We start from the raw sequence: 19728 nt of genomic DNA on the forward strand, positions 1-19728 counted from the left end.
CACCACAGATTCAGCCATCTCCACTCAGTCCCTTTTTTTGAAAAGGGAAAGGAGGAACACACGAGTATACTGCTGGTAAAAGCGTCACCCTTTAGGTAGTCAGGCTTGATCTAGAAGTCTAACAGTATGACTTGATGGACCAGATTATTATCTATATTAAACAAAACCTAGAAACCCTCTCAGCTGGATTTGGAGAAGGATATTTTTTGGCATGGCTGTTTTCTTGATATGCATCCTAATGTAATAACCCAAATGACATATAAACTGTCATTCAAAGTTGACACCTAGAAATTACTTACACAGGGGATAATTATCTTTGACAATACAGACAACATCATGTTAATCATGCTGCTAATATTTACAATTTCTCAACTGGCAAGTTAAATTTCCAGTTAGGTATCAAGTCAGCTTGTTGTTCATTCTGCATTACAAAGAGATCCTGTTCCCCCACTGGTTTCTTCCAATGCATTTTGCATTGAGTGTCATAAGGATGATGCTCCAGCTTTGACTTTCTTTGTCTGTCCATTTGATTCATGATCTGGTGTCTGTCTCTTACTCTTCTGCTGCTGGAGTCTCTCTTCTTTCTTTTGCAAGTAAGTAGTCATGTTATCAAAAGAAGCTTTGTAGAGATTCTGGTAGCAGCTTGCTTTACCAAAACAGCCTATATATAAAGGAAATAAGGAAAAGATAGAGGGTTGGGATTTTAGTTAAGAGTTGCTCCACAGTACTAGAAAAACTAGTACTGTATACATAACTTTATTTACCTTCTCTTACTGCTGCATGGAACTTTCTCTAGGCTCTCAAGAACACTGTGATGCTGTTGTGTTTGATTCTTCCAGCAACTGTCTACTGAACTGAACAAGGAGCACTACAGTAGCCCAGGGAGAACAACAGATGGCTGGACTGAACTGGACTAGCCAAGAAGCACAGGATGTAGACAAAAGGTAGACTGATATTGGAGAGTGGCAGCTGTGGTTACATGTGGATTTTAGAAAGCTATACTTGCAAGTCATCGCCCTTATAGTAAAGATTTTGAATTCTGAAAGAACAAACAATCCTAAATCAAATTATCTTGAAGAATGATGGACTGTTCGATGTTCAAGTTATTACTGGGACTGGAACAGAAAAACAAGTTGAGACAAATATGGATGTTCAGAAGGCGTGAGGTTATACTATTGCCACTCAGTAACTTGGTTTTAATATTCATTGCCTATAGATGGCATTTTGGGAAGGGGAGAAATGTGCCTGTTTTTGAATGGGAACTTTATCATAAACAGTGCATCTGTCATTCTAAGAAATTTCATGAACTGTGAAGATACATAATTAGGACATATCCAAGGCATCTCTAGACACAAACTTAACTGGCAAGATTAATTTTGTTTTTAAAGGGTTGTTAATTGGTACTTTGCTCAGCCTCCCCCATAGCAGTCAAATCTGCTATGATTAGAAAAGAGAAACTGATCTTCCTCAGTAGAGAAGATAATCAACAAATCTACATATATATTAGCCTTTCTACTTGACTAGGCAACACTAAGGCTAAGCTGAATTTTCTTTTCTGCTACAATTTCTTCAAAAGACGGTTTCAACATTCATTTTTTTTACCGTTCTTCAACAGGTCATAACAGAAGAGGTGTTGGGAGTGTCTGATGAAGGAGTAAGAAAGTTCAAAGAAGTGGGGACAGAAGAAGGAGCCATTACTATTCTGACAATAAAAAGATGGGGATAACTACCTGTTCTATTGGGGTAAAGATACTAATTAAGCATCTGGAGCCGGATTCATCAACCAAATTCCCTCATGTTAATTAGCTGCAATAATCACTGTTATCTTAATAGCCCCCCTTTCTCAGCTGCTGATACACTTAGGATCACTGCAGTACATTATAATTTGCTATCTCGAGAAAACTATTTCACTGTGTTCCCCCATTATTCAATTGTTCCTTTTAAGGATAGTATGCATTAACTGGATTTTTTTTATCTTACCTGATCTCAAACAGACTCAGAGCAGCATATAACAAAAAACAAACACCAAAGTAAAACCAGCTCCTAAAATACAGCAATTTTCAAACTTTCTGCCATCACAGAATCTAGGCTGGGAATCTACTTGCTGGGAAACCTTTGGAGGTCTCCCCAAAAAACTCCACAGGCATATTGTAGTGGACTCTGGGAGGCGATGGGCAGTCCTGTTGGGCCTAGAAGTCTGATGAGCCATTTGTGTACCCTAAAATATGCCCAATATACTCTCATGTTTGCAAATTGCAAAGTTCAGTAGCAAGAGACAAGCTATCTTTCCAGAAAGATTGTTTACCATTCCTGCTACTCTCATTGAAAAATTGCAGATAAGCTTCTAAAGGAACCACAGGGCTCCTTGGCACTCAGTTTGAAAACTAATTACATAAAAGCATTAACATTCAAACCCCCAGCTATTCCACTTCTATTTTCTACCACCCTCTCTCTTGTCCCTCACTCAATTAGGCCAAAAGTTTAATGAACCCTTCCCAAGCTCTCCCAGCCTCACCAAACAAAGAGAATAGGATTTAAAAAATACCTTCCACATGATTCCCCTCACACAACAAAGCCTTCCCACAGGGCCAAATCGCTCAGGCACAAATCTGAAAGTCATCATTTGTGTGCACTCTCTCTCTCTTTCACTACCTCTCAGCCTAATCACTCTCAGCTCTAATCGACCTCTCAGCTAGTCACTACCTCTCAGCCTAATCTACCTGACAGGGTTGTTGTGAGAACAAAAGGAGGAAACGAACCATGTATACCACCCTGAGGAAGGTGTGCACGCATAAACAGACCATGGTTGCACTGTTTAAAACTGTGCTTTCTTGATCTTCGAACCCAGACCTCACCTTTAAACATTTCCCAGTTGTCACACAAGTATTTTGACATTTTCAGCAATCCTTTCTCTTCAATAGCAGGCTGAAAAAGAAAAATTGCAGCTGAGGACAATGGTGGCACAGCATGCTGCTAAACTGGAGCTGGGTATCTGAAGGCGCAATCCTAACCAACTTTCCAGCAGTGAGGTAAGGGAACAAACATTCCCTTCCCTTGCGGAGGTGTCCATGACTGCTACCCAATTGCAGGATACAGCACATGCCCCATTGGCACAGCTGTATCAGTGTGGGAAAGTTGGTTAGGATTTGGCCTAAATGTCATAAATTGGCCAACCGCATCCTACTCTATACCCATCTAGTATTCAGTAGAAAAAAAGTGCATGGCAGATTGTTGTAGCTCTAACAGTTAACTTGCAGAAGCTAACTGAAATTTCAGTTGAAATTACAAGCTGAAATTTCAGCTTACAAGCTGAAATTAAATCTTGACAGCAATTCTCCTGGTCCAGAAGCCCATGACTCGGGCATTGAACTATAATTATACTCTGAACAAGGTAGATTTAGACTACCTCGTTATACTCTGAATGAGGTAGATTTAGAACATAAGAACAGCCCCACTGGATCAGGCCATAGGCTTCTCAGTATCTCACCCAGTCCAGCTTCCTGTATCTCACAGTGCCCACCAGATGCTTCAAGGAGCACACAAGACCCCAAGAGACCTGCATTCTGGTGTCCTCCCCTGCATCTGGCATTCTGAGGTAGCCTACTTCTAAAATCAGGAGATTGCACATACCCATCATGGCTTGTAACCTTTTCCTCCAGAAATCTATCCAATCACCTTTTAAAGTCACTCTGGTGGCCTTGCATTCCCATTTGCAAGCCAAGACATGGTCGCTTACTCGTAAGTACATGCAGCCATGTGGCTTAGGGCACAATCCTAACCAACTTTCCAGCACTGGCATAGCAGTGGCCATAGGGCATGTGCTGCATCCTGCAGTTGGGGGGGTAGTCATAGAGGCCTCCTCAAGGTAGAGCAATGTTTGTTCCCTTACCTATGAGCTGCATGACCCTTATGTCACTGCTGGAAAGTTGGGTTAGGATTGCAGCCTTAGTTTCACTTTCCATAGGGCTCAGTACATTCATCAGCTTGGAGGGAGGGACTTCCTTCTCAGGTGTTTTTTTGGGGCTTCATTCAGTGGATAAGTACATAAGAACAGCCCCACTGGATCAGGCCATAGGCCCATCTAGTCCAGCTTCCTGTATCTCACAGCGGCCCACCAAATGTCCCAGGGAGCACACCAGATAACGAGACCTCATCCTGGTGCCCTCCCTTGCATCTGGCATTCTGACATAACCCATTTCTAAAATCAGGAGGTTGCGCATACACATCATGGCTTGTACCTGTAATGGATTTTTCTTCCAGAAACTTGTCCAATCCCCTTTTAAAAGCGTCTAGGCTAGACGCCAGCACCACATCCTGTGGCAAGGAGTTCCACAGACCGACCACACGCTAAGTAAAGAAATATTTTCTTTTGTCTGTCCTAACCCGCCCAACACTCAATTTTAGTGGATGTCCCCTGGTTCTGGTATTATGTGAGAGTGTAAAGAGCATCTCCCTATCCACTTTATCCTCCCCATGCATAATTTTGTATGTCTCAATCATGTCCCCCCCTCAGGTGTCTCTTTTCTAGGCTGAAGAGGCCCAAACTCCATAGCCTTTCCTCATAAGGAAGGTGCCCCAGCCCCGTAATCATCTTAGTCGCTCTCTTTTGCACCTTTTCCATTTCCACTATGTCTTTTTTGAGATGCGGCGACCAGAACTGGACACAATACTCCAGGTGTGGCCTTACCATAGATTTGTACAATGGCATTATAATACTAGCCGCTGTATTATAATACTATAATACAATGGATTGGAACCATTGTAGTGGTGTTGGATTCCTCTCAGCCTCCCCTTTTGCAATGCATGTTTGTCTAACTGCAAGTAAATGCACGAAGTTTCACTTTCCAGAGGGCACCATGCATTTTCCTTCTCTGTCAATTTCACAACCCACCAACAATCCGGTTGTGAGCTACAGTTTGAGAAATCCTGTTTTACTGTATTGTGGGTTCCTTCTATGTTGTAAGCCGCTTTGGACATTTTATTGGGTAGTAGAAAGGTAGGGTAAAAATTCTTTTAATAAAATAATATACATATAGTGAGGGAAAGGAGAAAAAAGACCAAGTCTGAGCTGATATGCCCTACTTAAAAGGACCATGAGCAATTATGATAATCAACTGTAGCATGGCCTCAGATGCACCAAGTCAGGAGGACTCAATTTGAGAGGGAATGATACTGACCTATTCACTGTTAGGAGAGATTATTCTGGACTAGCAAATAGTAAGCACAAGGAATCACATTCTTAACTCAGAAACTTCAAAGTTAAAGTAATGGTACATTAAAACATTGTACAGGCCAATGTTTGCTATCTACAAGTATCTGAAAAATCTTCCACCAGATACTGTAGTGGGACAAACACTATCCAATGAAATTAGAAAACTCTTCTCACCTGCCACTGCCCATCCACAGGGTGGTAAACAAGTAGAGGTGCTTGCTTGTCCTCCTGTAGAATCCAGAGCCCTCCAGTTTCCTCAAACGCAATGCCCCAGCCTTTGTGGTTCAAGGAAATATGCTGTTTGTAAAGGAGTTTTTGTGCACCAGTGTCAAGCTGGAACAGGGATACTGCGGGAATACTTTTAAGAAACAACCATTATTTCCAACCCTGTTCAGGACTATTACTTTTACAGAGAAAATTACCATTATTGACACCTGAGTAAAAACCACTACAAACCAAAGAAAACCTGTATGGCCCAATACTATGGGGTCATTACAAGAGCAGATCTCACAATCAGCTGTCGTAAAGGCCATAGTGGAACAGTAAATGGTGTGCCACTGCCAAGTGCATTAGGGTCATTGGTACAAATGCCCAGGAGCTCCACACATGCACTGCCAACCTGCCACTCCAGCCCACACTAGAGCGGTTAATGTGGTAGAGGGAGTAGGTCATGGGGGAATCAGGGTGGGGATTGGGTTGGGCTGGGGACAAGGGCAGATATTGGCTGCAATGGTGCCAATATCCCATGCCCCTGGCCTGCCCTCAACATATCCCCTTGGATCTACTCAGATCCATGCCAGCAAAAGAGCTGGTGAGATTCAAGTAGGTCCATTGAGGATCAAGTAGCAGTAAGAATAAAATTTCTTTACTTCTCTGTCACTTCCTGGTCCCTGGCCAGCCCATGGCACGCAGTGGTGGCTGTGCCAATGCCACTGCATGCTCTGGGCTGACCCTGGACAGGATCAGTCTTCTGAACCCTTAAGACAGTAAAAGATTTTTCACAAATTTCACAGACCGATTAAATATACTGAATCTCTCCAGTATGGGCCACTGCATATAAAAATCTCATTCAGATGTTTAGGCTTTCCTCTGAAATGTGCATAGAGTGGCGGGGCAGAATGCTCCACTCCCTCACTCCTCTGTTTGCTGGCACAACTCCAACATACAGAAGCACACAGGTATCATTCTTTCTGCGGCGGCAGGACTTGGAAATTGTGCAGTGAGGTGCCTTTGCACATAGGCACATTGCAGAAGTGCCAATGAATGCATGTATGGCTGGAGGCAGAGTCTGCTAAACCCCTATCCTGTGCATGTTCACTGAGCATCTGAAGAGGGCTAAAATGGCCACCATGCAGAAGCTGCTGTACATTTTATGCAGTGCACATCTCCATACCAGGAGCCACTGATGTGCACTGGATCACCTGACAGATTTCCATATGCCACTTTATATCAGCTCCTCTGTGGAAGTGCACTAATCCTAAATCTGCATTTAGTATTTTCTGTGGTCTCAAAAATACTCTGGACCACAGAAAGCCCAAAATTCAGCCAGACACTAGCAAGACAGAGAAATGATAAAGAAGTCCTACAAGACTTCCTACATGTCCCACCACTCTATGCACATGCCAGGGTTCTGCCATTTGCTACCTTGCAACTTTAGATACAGCCACCATCTGTGGATGCAGGAATGCTGGAATGTGGATGCTGGGCTTCTGCTGATCCCAAAGGAAGCACATAAAATGGCACAGCTGCCAATGATAAAAAAAAAAAAAGTTATGTGCTTATTCAATAAACATGAAAGCTGAAATGATCCAAAAGAGGATTCAGCTCTCATGTTGGTGAACTTGACAAATATGCTCAGCTGGAGCTGGAACAGAGGTGGGCAATGTGTGGCCCCCTGAATTGCAGCAGAGCTCAGGATTGCCAGAGCTCTCATTCCAACAAAAGTATGTTTCTAGCCCAAAGCATAACAGAAACTTGTTTGAATATCATGGGAAAAGGCCCCCTTGTGGCTCTCCCTGAAAAATAAAATATCCATCTCATGGCAGAGCACCTTTCAAACATGTATAGAAGAACCACCTTTGGTTTTGGTAAAAAACAAACAAACAAACATGTTTTTACCTTGTTTTAAATTATGTTTTAAATGTGTGTTTTTAATTATTGTTCTAAGCCGCCTTGGGTCCCTTGAGGAGAAAGGCGGAATATAAATAAAGTAAATAAATAAATAAATAAACCACCTTTGTTGCAAGAAACAAAACCCATATTGGCCATGGAAACCATGTCAGGAGCGATGACATAATAATGCAAGCCGTAACCAAAATCTACTATAAACACTATTATGCTACATTAATTCAGAGGGGTTTTCATATTATTCTTGCAAAATAAGAAATCCATATTCTAGAAGGGCCTGACAGCTTTCACAATAACTTTTTTAACTGACAGAAATTTGACTTAACCAGCAATGAAATTAAGTAACTGGTTGCAGCCTCCATAGTAATTTTAGATAATGATTCCCCATTTTTTTCCTCTTACCAGTCATATAAAATGGCAATGTAATTTCCTTTGCAACAATAGGCTGTTCTTGAGACTGCATATTTCTGAGAAGGGAAGAGGAGATGTGATTAGAATTTCTGAGTGCAAGGCTGGGGGTAGGGTGGGGGGGGGAGAAAGACAGAGAGTGGTAGCTAAAAGAAATTTTCTACATCAATTCCAAAGTCTTACTGTAAAGCAAATGTAATGTTTAAATCCTAATTGGCAAGGTTCTGACAGAAGGGACATGTCTGTTCCTTCCACAAGCATCATTATAACAATCTTTCAAGAACCCTGCCTTGACTCAAAGCATACGGTTTACAGGGAAAAGAGAATGTGCAAGACTGTAGGTGATGGGCTTTAAGGAGAGGTCTCCCCTGGACCAGTCACACACTCTCAGTGTAGCCTACCTCACAGAACAAAAGAGGATATTTAAAAAAAAAAAAAAAAAGTACACAAAAAGAGTTGCCTTTGATTCTAGCCACAGTTCCACTAATATGGGGGAGCACATAGTTTAAATAGCTTCCTGTATTATCATGATGGGGGAGTTTCAGGTAAGCAGTCACTGGTCACCCAGTGGTCACTGTGCCACCTTCTCAGCAAGCAAATGCTTCCAAGTATGTGCAGAACACACACGCACACAGAAGCAAGCCTAAACCCCGAGAATGGCAAGAGATGTGAACACAGTAGTGTTTCAGATGGCAGAGTGAGGGCCCAATCCTATCCAACTTTCTAGCGCCGGTGCAGCTGCAATGCAGTTCCAATGCAAGGGTACAAATATTCCCTTACCTTGTGGAGGCCTCCGTAACTACCCTCCCACTATAGAGTGCAGCACACACCCCATTGGCACAGCTACACCAGGGCTGGAAAGTTAGATAGGATTTGGTCCTGAGTTGAGTGAGACAGAGTGCATACAGTCAGGTCAGATCCTAACTTAACTTTCTCCTATCTTATAGAGTTAAAGATGATGCAATTCCAAACAAACAAGAATGCAAGCAAGTTTGAACTGAAAGATGCAAACTTGGAGAGGAATACAAAAATGTGTTCATACAGTTTTTATAAAATATTTATATATTCCTTTTCAAACAAAAGTTATCAATGCTAGCAAAAGATGGTTCCCTAATTGAAAGGGACTGACAATCAAAAAAAGAAACAAAAGACAGACACCAGCAACAGCCACTGTTCACATTACCTTATCAATGGCCTCACAGGGATGCAAACTTTCCAGGTGGCAGCAATCCACTTCTGTCCCGCTTTTGTATTCCCATAGCCTCAGTGTAGAGTCCTGAGGAAGTTCAAAGGTGAGGGGCTACTTATTAAACACAGGGAAGATAGTCATCTTTGCCCATCAAGACTTTTCCTCTCTTCTACACCGCAGGGCTTCAAAACTTGTTTTTTGGATACATTAAGCATTCAGTGGTTAAAAACTTGGTGCATTTCAAAACAGCCTTTACTGTGGTTTCTTTTTATAGTTGATAATAATTTGGTGTGTTTGAGGAATAATCTCAGATAGTTTGAAACACAAGAAGGGGTTTCTCCTGTCCTTCCTAAATGGTGGTCTAACAGCCATTTCAGACACTCTAGAAACACTGTGAGAAAAGAAGTGTAAGCTCCTGAAATATGTTACTTCATACCAAGGGGAGCGGGAATGACAGACTGGTTTTCAAAAGAAGCTTACTAAAATTCCAGATTTATAAGAATCCCAGAGGACGTACCCCAGAAGCTGATAAGAGAAGATCTGGGTAGTTCGGTATTACAAATATCCTGCTGACAAATCTAGAGGAAAAAATAAGAGTTCAACATTTACAGAGCTGAAAGGCAGGCAAACAAAGATAGCAAAATGTGAGGCTACACATCACCATAGCAACGCAGCAGGCTCGACACTACACTGAGTCCATATTTTATCTTGGATATCACAAAAAACTGCACATAAACATAGTTACTGCACTTAGAATGGTTTTGCTCGTCTCTGATTTACTCAAGGGCACACAAAAAAACAACTTAAATGCAATATGAATAAACGTAGCCAGAAAGGATTTAATTTATGCTTCTATGATATTTTTCAGTCACAGAGTGGTATTTTTTAAAAGTGTGTTCAGCTGTTTAATTTAGCATTCACCTGTGGTGAGTAAAAAAACTGTCCCAACAAACTAACTGGCTCCATTGCTGCTCTAAGTCCAGAAATGAGGCACAGAACTATATTGACACGCACCTTCCATAGTACATCTCTGCTTAAAACAGAGTGGTCTACGAAGTGGCTCACTCCTAGCAGTTCTGAATTATTCTTATCTAACTTAAGCCCAAATCCTAACCAACTTCTTAGTACTGACATAGCTGCACCAATAGGGCATGTGCTGCATCCTACAGTTGGGGGGCAGTTACAGAGACCTCTTCAAGGTAAAGGAATGTTTGTTCCCTTACCTCAGAGCTGCATTGCCCTTACTTTGGTGCTGAAAAGTTAGTTAGGATTGCGCCCTTAGCTCTGTAGCAGGCAGGCAGCAACTGAGAAAGAAAAAAGTGAGCTAGCACCTCAAAGAGAAGTGTTGTAGTTTAGTCTAGTCTACATGTCCACATGCAGGGGCTTTTTGATACTAAGGAGCACTCAAAGATACAGTTTCAGAGCTGCATTTTGAAACAAAGACATAATGGACATGGATAAAGTCATAGGACATAGGACATGTATCCTTTTCTAAATATGCAAGTGATCTCAACAATCCAGTCTATTCATTACTTGACAGAAGCAGAACTGGAAGGGATCCAATTAATCATTGGGTTCGATCATTTGGCCTCAGGGTAGGAATTCCTGAACAGGCTTCTGCCCATTTTTTCTTGATTTTTTCCTCCTAAAGAAGAAGAATCAACCTCCTTGGACACCTTCTCACACTACTGAATTGTTCTTATGGTTACGAAGCTTCAAGCAACACTCAACTTAAATACGGCTTCTTTTCTCTCTTCCTTCCACATGGCCCTTGTAAAATGGGGGCTCTTCCATTTAATGACATTGGAGACTTTTTACATCCACACTTGTAGCTGTGCTCCTACTCTGGTAGGAGAAAGAAAATGATAGCTTTTTTCTTGCTTGTGGGCTTCCCAGAGGAAGCTGGCAGGCCACTGAGGAAAACAGGATGCTGGGCTAGAGGGGTCTTTGGCCTGATCCAGCATGGCTGTTCTTAGGTTCTTATACTTACTCTCTGTGTCCCAGGCAGAAAGACACAATGTTATACGGTGCTGCAGTCAAACTAACTCGTATCTTCTCATCTCGGTCAGCAGTTAGTATATACTGGTCATCAGGGCTCAGCGCCTAGCGATACAAAAAGAGATCACCATGAAACATTTTGAGGTATTCTGGGAGCATGAATAGAAATTCCTATAAGCCAGGGGTGCCCAAACCCCGGCCCGGGGGCCACTTGCGGCCCTCAAGGCCTCTCTATGTGGCCCTCAGAGAGCCCCTAGCCTCCAATGAGCCTCTGGCCCTCCAGAGATTTGTTGGAGCCCACACTGGCCCGATGCAACTGCTCTCAGTGTGAGGGCAACTGTTTGGCCTCTCGACTGAGCTGTGGGATGAGGGCTCCCTCCACTGCTTGTTGTTTCACGTCTGTGATGCAGTAGCAGCAGGAAAGGAAAGGCCAGTCTTGCTTTGTGCAAGGCCTTTTATAGGCCTTGAACTACTGCAAGACCTTCATTCATTCATTCATATAAGTTCATCTTTAATGTATTCATTTATGTAAATTTATTCAAATTTGAAATGTAAATTAATTCGGCCCCCGACACAGTGTCAGAGAGATGATGTGGCCCTCCTGCCAAAAACTTTGGACACCCCTGCTATAAGCAATCACGCACACCAGCTACATTTTTTTTTTTGCTTTGGAATTTCCAGTCTTGCAAAACTTAAGTCTGCCTATGGTGTTAGTAACACACTGATGGTCTCAAAGACAGAGAGCCAAATTTCCTTCAGTTTTCCAAAGCTTCTCTAACTGGTTTTCTGGAGGTTATCCCCACTCACCTAGGTGGCTGTTGACTAGCCTGGAATACAAGCAGTAAAAGAAGAACTGGATGTGCAAGCTATATGAACACCTGGAGAATTATAAAAGAACAACAACAAAGCTGATAAATTTGTTTCCAAAGGGAGTAACTAAAACCTTGTACAGTCGTGCGCCACTTAACGACAGGGATCAGGACCACGATCAATGTCATCAAGAAGTGCTTCACACAATGCAAACTCTCCACAGGAAGGGGATGCTCTGCTCCCCAACCGTCCGGAGGGTTGTCTGAGCCTCCTAGAGGCAGTGCACATCCGAGTGCTACCTCTGCTAGGCCCAGACTGAGGGAAATCATGTTTCTTGCATGACTTCCGGTTTCATGGACGAAGCCGGAAATCGTGCAAGATACATTATTTCTCTCAGTCTGAGTCTTGCAGAGGCAGCACTCGGATGTGCATTTCCTCTGGGAGGCTCAGATGACCCTCTGGTCATTAGAGCTCCCCTCACATTTGGAGTGTGGGGGTGTGCAACCCCTGATGACTTCACGCGGTTGTTAGATATACAGTCCCGCCATTAGCTGGAATGTCGCTAAGGGGTACACACCTGTACTTAAACAGGTTCACAGTCCAATCCTAAATGCGTGTCAGGACTGCCACTTGGAAGGAAGTCATACTCAAAACAAGTACTGTATGCTTAGGATTGGGACTTATTTTTTCTTTTAAAACACTTAAGTTATCCTACTAAGCACACTTATTCAAACATCCAGACATAAACAGGAATTCATTCTATGTAAAATACCACTAGACATGCTTGTAGATAGTCTATTTATTTATTGTATTTTTACTTCGCTTTTCTTTCCATAAAGGGATTCTTCATATAAGAGCAAGTACCTCACTACTGATTCAACACCTTCATGGTGAAGCTGTCCGATTGCTGAAAAATGCCTTCACTGGATACCTCCTTGGACTAGCACACACAGCACACTAGCACACACAGGCAAAGCTGGATGCTATTTCTCCAGGAAATCCCTCCCAGTCATTCCTACGTATGGGATTTCATAAATCAGCATGAATCTGGCTATAAAAGGATACAGCCAAGAGCAGCTGGCAGCAGTTTCCATAATCACAACCATACATATTCCAGCAATCACAATCATGGGAATGAATGCTGGTCACCTTTGGCTATAACCACATGTAGTCCAATTTACATGAGTACACAATCTCCCATACTCAAGGACTGTTAGAAGGGACTGTGTGAAGGAAAAAAAGCTGGCCGGCATGCATGTGAAAAGGCAGTGCAATCCAAACTGGCACTTAAGCTGGCTGAAGTCACTCGTACTGCCGTAAAGCATGTAAAGCATGTTTCTGACACCTTGGGAGTTGGCTAGGGCGGCCCAAGGATGCACAACTGCCTCTCTGCACTGGATCCTCCAAAATGGAGGAGGGGAAGGAGCATTTTTGAATGGGGGTGGGCAGACTGGGCCTGGGAGAGGGGCAGGATTGACTGTGGCACCTTAGGCCACATTCTAAATCCCACTCCCGGCCTTACATGGACTGCTTGGATTTGGGTTAGTGAAATCCCTGGTGCAGATCTGAGTAGCCCCACAGGGGTGGCTGGTGCACAACATGGGGTAAAGGATAAAAAATCTCCTTACCTCAAGTTGCACTCTAGCTCTTACCTGCCTTGCTCAGGATATAGTGCAGGCCAGTCAGCCTGCCTTTTCCAGTGCAAGTTATGATTGCAGCCTGAGTTCTTGGAGCTGATTCAAACATTATAAAGATGTGGGATGGATGGGATGGGAGGATGACACAAGCACCCTACCGACTCTCTGGGAAAATATGAAAAGATCATTCACAGTTCTGTTTCCTCTCTCTTTTGTAATACTAACTGTGGTACTAAAGAACAAAGAGTGGGCTTTTGCTAAACCAGAGTTCTTCAACCTTGGTGTTGGGAGCCCAATGGGGTTGTGAAGCCTCAGTTGTGGGGTCTCAACAAGTCACAGGAATGAAAAAGGTAGAAGACCACTGGACTAGAGCAACACAAGGTTAGGGAGAGGCATCTGGTGTACCTTACAGGTACCAGGAGATTGTGTCCCAATCCTGCTTAGGCTCTTAGCAATTGGGCTGAAATAGCTTTCATTGCTGCCAGGCTTCATGGTAACAACTTCTGTAGTTTCTAATAAGAATATTTAGTTATAGTGAACAGTACTGGGAGGGCATTATGGGGCAGGAAGTGGGCGATGACCAGGACAGGGGCGAGAGAACAGGTTCACGGGAGGGGGCAGATCTATCGTGGGTCCCCATTTTCAAACTGTATTCATTCATTCATTCATTCGGGATGTGGCATGAAAAAAGGTTGAAGACCACTGGTCTAAACTTTAGAAGACAAAGGTCTGGGTTCTTGGCAATCTAGTGTTTCTGACCAATGATAATCAGTGAAACGCTTGAAAAATCTTAATTAAATAAAAAAAGTTGCTGAGAGAGAAATTGTTCATGCATACCACATCCAGAAGAAGAGACAAGTGCCCAAGTTCAATTCTTCCTGTGCTTTCTGGTTCTGCTATTGAATAAGAATAAACATCTCCAGATTTGTCAGCAACTAGAATCTTGTCTTCTGCTGCAGTTATAATTAGGGAAGTACATCTTCTAACAACACTCCTGGATAAAAAAAAAAGAACGAATACAATTAAAGTCCAAAACTTCCTCTTTGGAAGGTGAACTTTATAAGTATACTATTTCTTAACTTTTTTTGTTTAAATTTAATCACCTGTTTATTTTAAAGCTTTTGTGACTGAAAAAGCTCTCTCTGAAAAAGGCTCTCTCTGAAAATGAGAGCCTAGGTTGTGTAACAGATAGAATGTTATGGTCCAATCCTATGGATGTGCATTATGCCAGCGGAACATGCATTCTGCCAGTATAACACACTGTACGGTGACTATGGCTGCAATCTCAACCAATTTTCCAGCACTGACATAAGGGCAATGCAACTCCAAGGTAAGGAAACAAATATTGATTTATCTTGATGAGGCCTCCATGACTGCCCCCCAACTGCAGGATGAAGTCCATGCCCCACTGGCACAGCTATGCCAGTGCTGGAAAGTTGGTTAGGATTGCGCCCTATGCCAGTGAGCATGGCCTGGCTGCTGCTGCAACCAGCCAAGTCCATGCTCTGCTGAACCAGGGATGCCCACCTGTGTAGGCAAGGCTGCACAATAGATGGAATGGGGTGGGGGGACGACAGACGGAAGGGAAAAGATGGAGGCAGGGTGGAGGGCGGATTGGGTACAGGAAGGGGGCAGGTTCGGCAGCAGTGGTACTCATCAATTCCTAACCCTCCCCATATGCCTCCATGGGTCAACATGAACCCATGAAAATGTATAGAACTGGCACAGGTCCAAATTGACTGATTGAAGCTGTTGGGGCTTACCTCAGGGCAAGGGAACAAATGTTCCCTTACTCTGAGAAGACCTCAACATGCTGAAACTCTTCCATAGAATACAGCAGAAGCAGAGCTGGCACCACTGCAGTGTAGCCATGCAGAAAGATACATAGGATTGGGCTGCCCAACTTTGAGAAGACACATATATGATTGATTAAGTAACTGCAACCTGAATACTCATGCTACCAGTCACAAATTCCAGTTTTCATAGGAAGAGTTCATCACATGCTTGCAAGGCAGTTGGAGAGAAGGGCAATAAGAAAGTAGATCTTGTTTGATGCATCCCACCCAAGGTAGCTTATTCATTATGCAGCCATTTCTGCACACTTCTCATTTGTTCTTACATAATCCAAATAGTCAAAGAAAAAAAAAAATAAGGCAAGCCCTGGGGCTCAAGAGAGTTTTGAAAGATGGGGAAAGAGATTTCCATACTTTGGTTACAAAATTTCCCCTGGAACATATTCTTCCTCATACCTTACACTCAGGCATTTCCAAGAAGGCTTAGTCTGAAAAAGAATCAGATGTTTGCTGTCATCGGTGAGAGCAAAGTAGGTTCCTGATGAAGAAAATGCACAGGCAAGAATATTATCACTTCCTTTACCTGATGATTTTTCATCCGCTCTAAAAAAAGAAATCAAGAAAGAAAAACATCAATTGAAGATCTAATAGTTCTAAACTGTTATATTAAAATGTCAAAAACAGCCAATGCTTTATCGACATATAGCTTTTAATTTATATTAAAGTTCAAAAGGTCAAAATTATCAACAGCGCTAAGGCTGCAATCCTATACACACTAACCTGAGAATAAGACCCACTGAATACAATGGTTCTTACTTCAAGTAGGCATGCATAGGATAGACCTGTGAAGGAATCATGAAATTAGTTCCATAAGTCCAAGGGGACTTAAGACTTCACACACACCCCAGCAGTCTCCCATGCTTAATTAAAAAGTGCTTTTAAAATTTAGAGTTTCAAAAACCCTATGATTTTTATACAGTAATAATTAGCATTCAAATATTCTTTACAGTGTTCAAAGTGCTTCACATACATTATTGTGTTGCAATTTTTTCAACAATGTATTCAGATTTATTGCCTGGAGAGCGAGGCAAGAAGAGCGGCTCACCTAAAGTTACTTAGTGAGCCTATGATAGATGCAAGACTTGAACCAGAAACTTTCTGATTTGTAGCTTATAGTGAAATCCTATGCATGCTTATTTATAATGAAGTCTCACTCTATTCAATAGGACTTACTTACACTTATCAGAGAAGAAGCATCACTGAATATAGAGAAACCTACTTCCAAGTAAACATGCATCAGACCAGGTTGCACATATCTCACTCTGCAATCCTATGCATACTTCTCTGGAAATAAGTTCCATTGAACTCAATGGAATTTGCTTCTGAGTAGACATGCATAGGATTGCACTGATAGTTGCTCTAGGGGACATTTGTCCCCTTCCCTCAAATAACCCCGCAATGGAGCTACTTGCCTCTGCACCGGCTATTTAAGGCAGAGTAAAGCAGTAGAGTAATGAGTAAAATAGAGTAAAGCAGTCCCATGTCGGGCAGAGAGGACCAACAAGGGGCTTTGGATCTGGCGGAGTTGAACTCCACTGGTTCTGCCACCTCCTGCCTCCCCCGCCATGCTTTCTCTCCACCTTTCCCCCCTCCCCCACCCCAGAACACCTCCTCCCACACCCCCACTCACCTCTACACTTTGCCTGGTGCTAGCTCGGCATGGGCTTGCGCTCAGCTATCACCTGTGCTTGCCAGGCAGTAAGTGTTGCAGGCATGCCTTATGGTGTGTTTGCATCACTGTGCGCTGGTGGTGAGCCGGTGCACAATGTTCAGGATTGGGCCCTTGGCTTATAGCACAATCCTGTACCTGTTGGCTCAGATGTAAGTCCCACTATAAATAATGGGGCTTACTCCCAGGTAAACATGTGTAGGATTCCACCCTTAGTTATAGCACAGAAAAAGAATTGCAGTGAACTTTTAATTCCATATAAAAGTGAACTTAAAGACTTACTCTTTATGTTTCTGAGGATTCTTGATTGCGGTGCTACAGTCATATATGAAAAAATCATCTTTACTGAAAATTAAAAGGACAAATGCAGCAACGTTATTCTGGGGGAGTAGCATCGAAGCCCCACAGCAAAAACAAATTATTAGTGCACTGCCATCCTTCATCTTATCACAAATGAACACACCAATCTGGAAAATAATAGGGCAAATCAACCCAAAGCATGAATGGAGATGCAGTTTTACATGTTTCAGTATTATTACCACAGATGCGGTACAGCACAGTCTTCGGTCACAGCAGAGAAAGATTCCTATCTGACACGCTGGGCAGCCAATGCCAATGACTGTACTGGCCTAAATGGGCAAGACCTCTTTTACTGACCTCTGACTTGGCAAGACACAACCTCCTATGTTTCTAAAGCTGGGGAGAGGCTCCTTACCCTAATCCAGTATTTCTCAAACTGTGCGTTGGGACCCACTAGGTGGGTCACAAGCCAATTTCAGGTGGATCCCTATTCATTTTAATATTTTATTTTTAATATCTTAGACCTGATGCTACCATGGTATGTGTCTGCATTAGGGGAAGTGTTACAGATCTGTACTTTTAACAGGCTACCATGCATATGATTTTAACAATGATAGCCAATGGTGCTTACTCTTGGGTAAGTGTGGGTAGGATTGCAGCCTAGTATTGTTAAAAAATTTTCTGCTTGATGATGTCACTTCCAGTCATGACATCTCTTGGGGGAGGGGGTGTTCTGGTAGATTTTCATTCTAAACAGTGGGTCCTGGTGCTAAAAGTATGAGAACCTCTGCCCTAACCCAACATCATTTGCAGGGTGAGGAGGGAACCTTTGTCCCTTGTCCTGAACAGTTTTATACTGCATTTTGACAGACTGATCAGTACTGTGTGCCTACCCTCCATTTTTTTGTCCATCCAGATATAACAAATGTGTCAGCCCCAAAATGTCAGAATAAATAAATTTTCAGTATTCATGTCACTTCACCTATTTCAGCGTATGCAACCTTATGACATGTTTGAAAACCAGCTGTTGTCTTGGCTCAGGGCTGGTCAGAAGATCTTGCCCAGATATGTGGCGTGGCTACTGTTTTTTGACAGAGAAACGACCCCAGAAGGGGACTGACAGCTCAATCCTATGCATGTCTACTCAGAAGTAAGTCATTCAAGTCAATGGGACTTACTCCCAGGAAAGTGTGGATAGGATTGGGCTGTAAGGCTGCAATTCTACGCACACTTACCTGGGAGTAAGTCTCATTGACTATAATGTGACTTACTTCTGAGTAGACATGCACTGGATTGTACTGCTAGCTCTCTGCTGCCTTCTTTTGCAGTAACAGATCCCCACCAAAGCGTCTGCACACAGAGGAAGCTCCACTCCACCTTCCACTTACCTGGCCTCCTTATAATGGGCAGCCAAAAACTGGGTCCCACCGGTGATCAGCATCAGGGACCCGCAGATGGTCATCCCTGGGAGGGGATGTGCACCAGCAGCGGATTCATCTGCATCCATAGTCGACAGTGGACACACGTGCTTACTCCAGCCAGTCGGCGCACGCCAAGGATGTCATCAAACAGGGACAGAAGAGGTTCCACTCCATAGAGATAAGAGAAACATTGCGCACAACCTCCACTTCCGGCATTCAATTGAAATCCATTACTAGCCATGGAGTAGTAGAGTAGAATCTCTCACACTCCATTTAGTTGCACACACACAACACATACACGCACAACCGGTCTAAAACTGAAATGGTTTTCCACTCTAACTACTTCCAATGCAAAGTTCTGCATATAAAATAGGTAGAGCAACCAAAATCACAGGGGCCACTGGACTAACTGGGTGTTGTACAGCAAGTAACAAAACTCCACCAAACCCCATGTTCCACAGTACCTGTTCCCAGCTATAAACTGTTCTCCAGAAGAAGGGGGCTAAGAACCCCATCCTTTGCATGCCTACGCAGAAGTAAGTCCCATTAAAATCAATAGGAGCTTACTCCCTATCCCAGCCATTTTCAACCACTGTGCCATGGCACACTGGTGTGCTGCAAATGGTCCCCAGGTGTGCCATGAGAGTTTGGTGGAGGATCATTTATTAATAGGACCATTGGGGATGTGAGCCCCCCACCAACAGAAAGATGTGCCTTGTCAATTGTCCAAAAACTGATGGTGTGCCTTGACAATTTTAGTACTTTGTCAGTGTGCCATGAGAGGAAAAAGATTGAAAATCACTGCCCTATCCAATCCAATCCCAATCCTAACCAGTTTTCCAGCACCAGTGTAGCCGCAATGCAGCCCCAGGGAAAGGGAACAAATATTCCCATACCTTGAGGAGGACTCTGTGACTGCCACTCCACCACAGGAAGCAGTGAACACCCCGTTGGTACAGCTCCACCAGCACTGGAAAACTGGATAGGATTTGGCCCTTAGTTCCTTCCACTCCTGAGCCGGGCAATTTTCTTGATTATCTTAATTTGTATATAGGAGTAGGAAGGACAACTCTCGAATCAGAAACCCAACTTTCTTATGTACAT

The 19728-nt window shown here is 43.1% G+C and overlaps 1 protein-coding gene across 1 annotated transcript; it reads right to left on the reverse strand.

Annotated features, from left to right (window-relative positions):
- Nucleotides 1-400: 400 nt before the first annotated feature.
- Nucleotides 401-18710, reverse strand: WDR4 (WD repeat domain 4). Its single transcript, XM_066620854.1, has 11 exons — nt 18592-18710; nt 17186-17248; nt 15631-15777; nt 14219-14375; nt 10927-11039; nt 9454-9514; nt 8931-9023; nt 7742-7806; nt 5387-5570; nt 2856-2925; nt 401-661 (listed from the first exon to the last, which is right to left on the reverse strand). Exons 1-11 carry the CDS (start codon nt 18708-18710, stop codon nt 483-485), a joined length of 1251 nt encoding a protein of 416 aa, XP_066476951.1. The 3' UTR covers nt 401-482.
- Between the last annotated feature and the right edge of the window lie 1018 nt (nt 18711-19728).

This window comes from Tiliqua scincoides, chromosome 3, assembly GCF_035046505.1.
Source record: "Tiliqua scincoides isolate rTilSci1 chromosome 3, rTilSci1.hap2, whole genome shotgun sequence".
NCBI lineage: Eukaryota > Metazoa > Chordata > Lepidosauria > Squamata > Scincidae > Tiliqua > Tiliqua scincoides.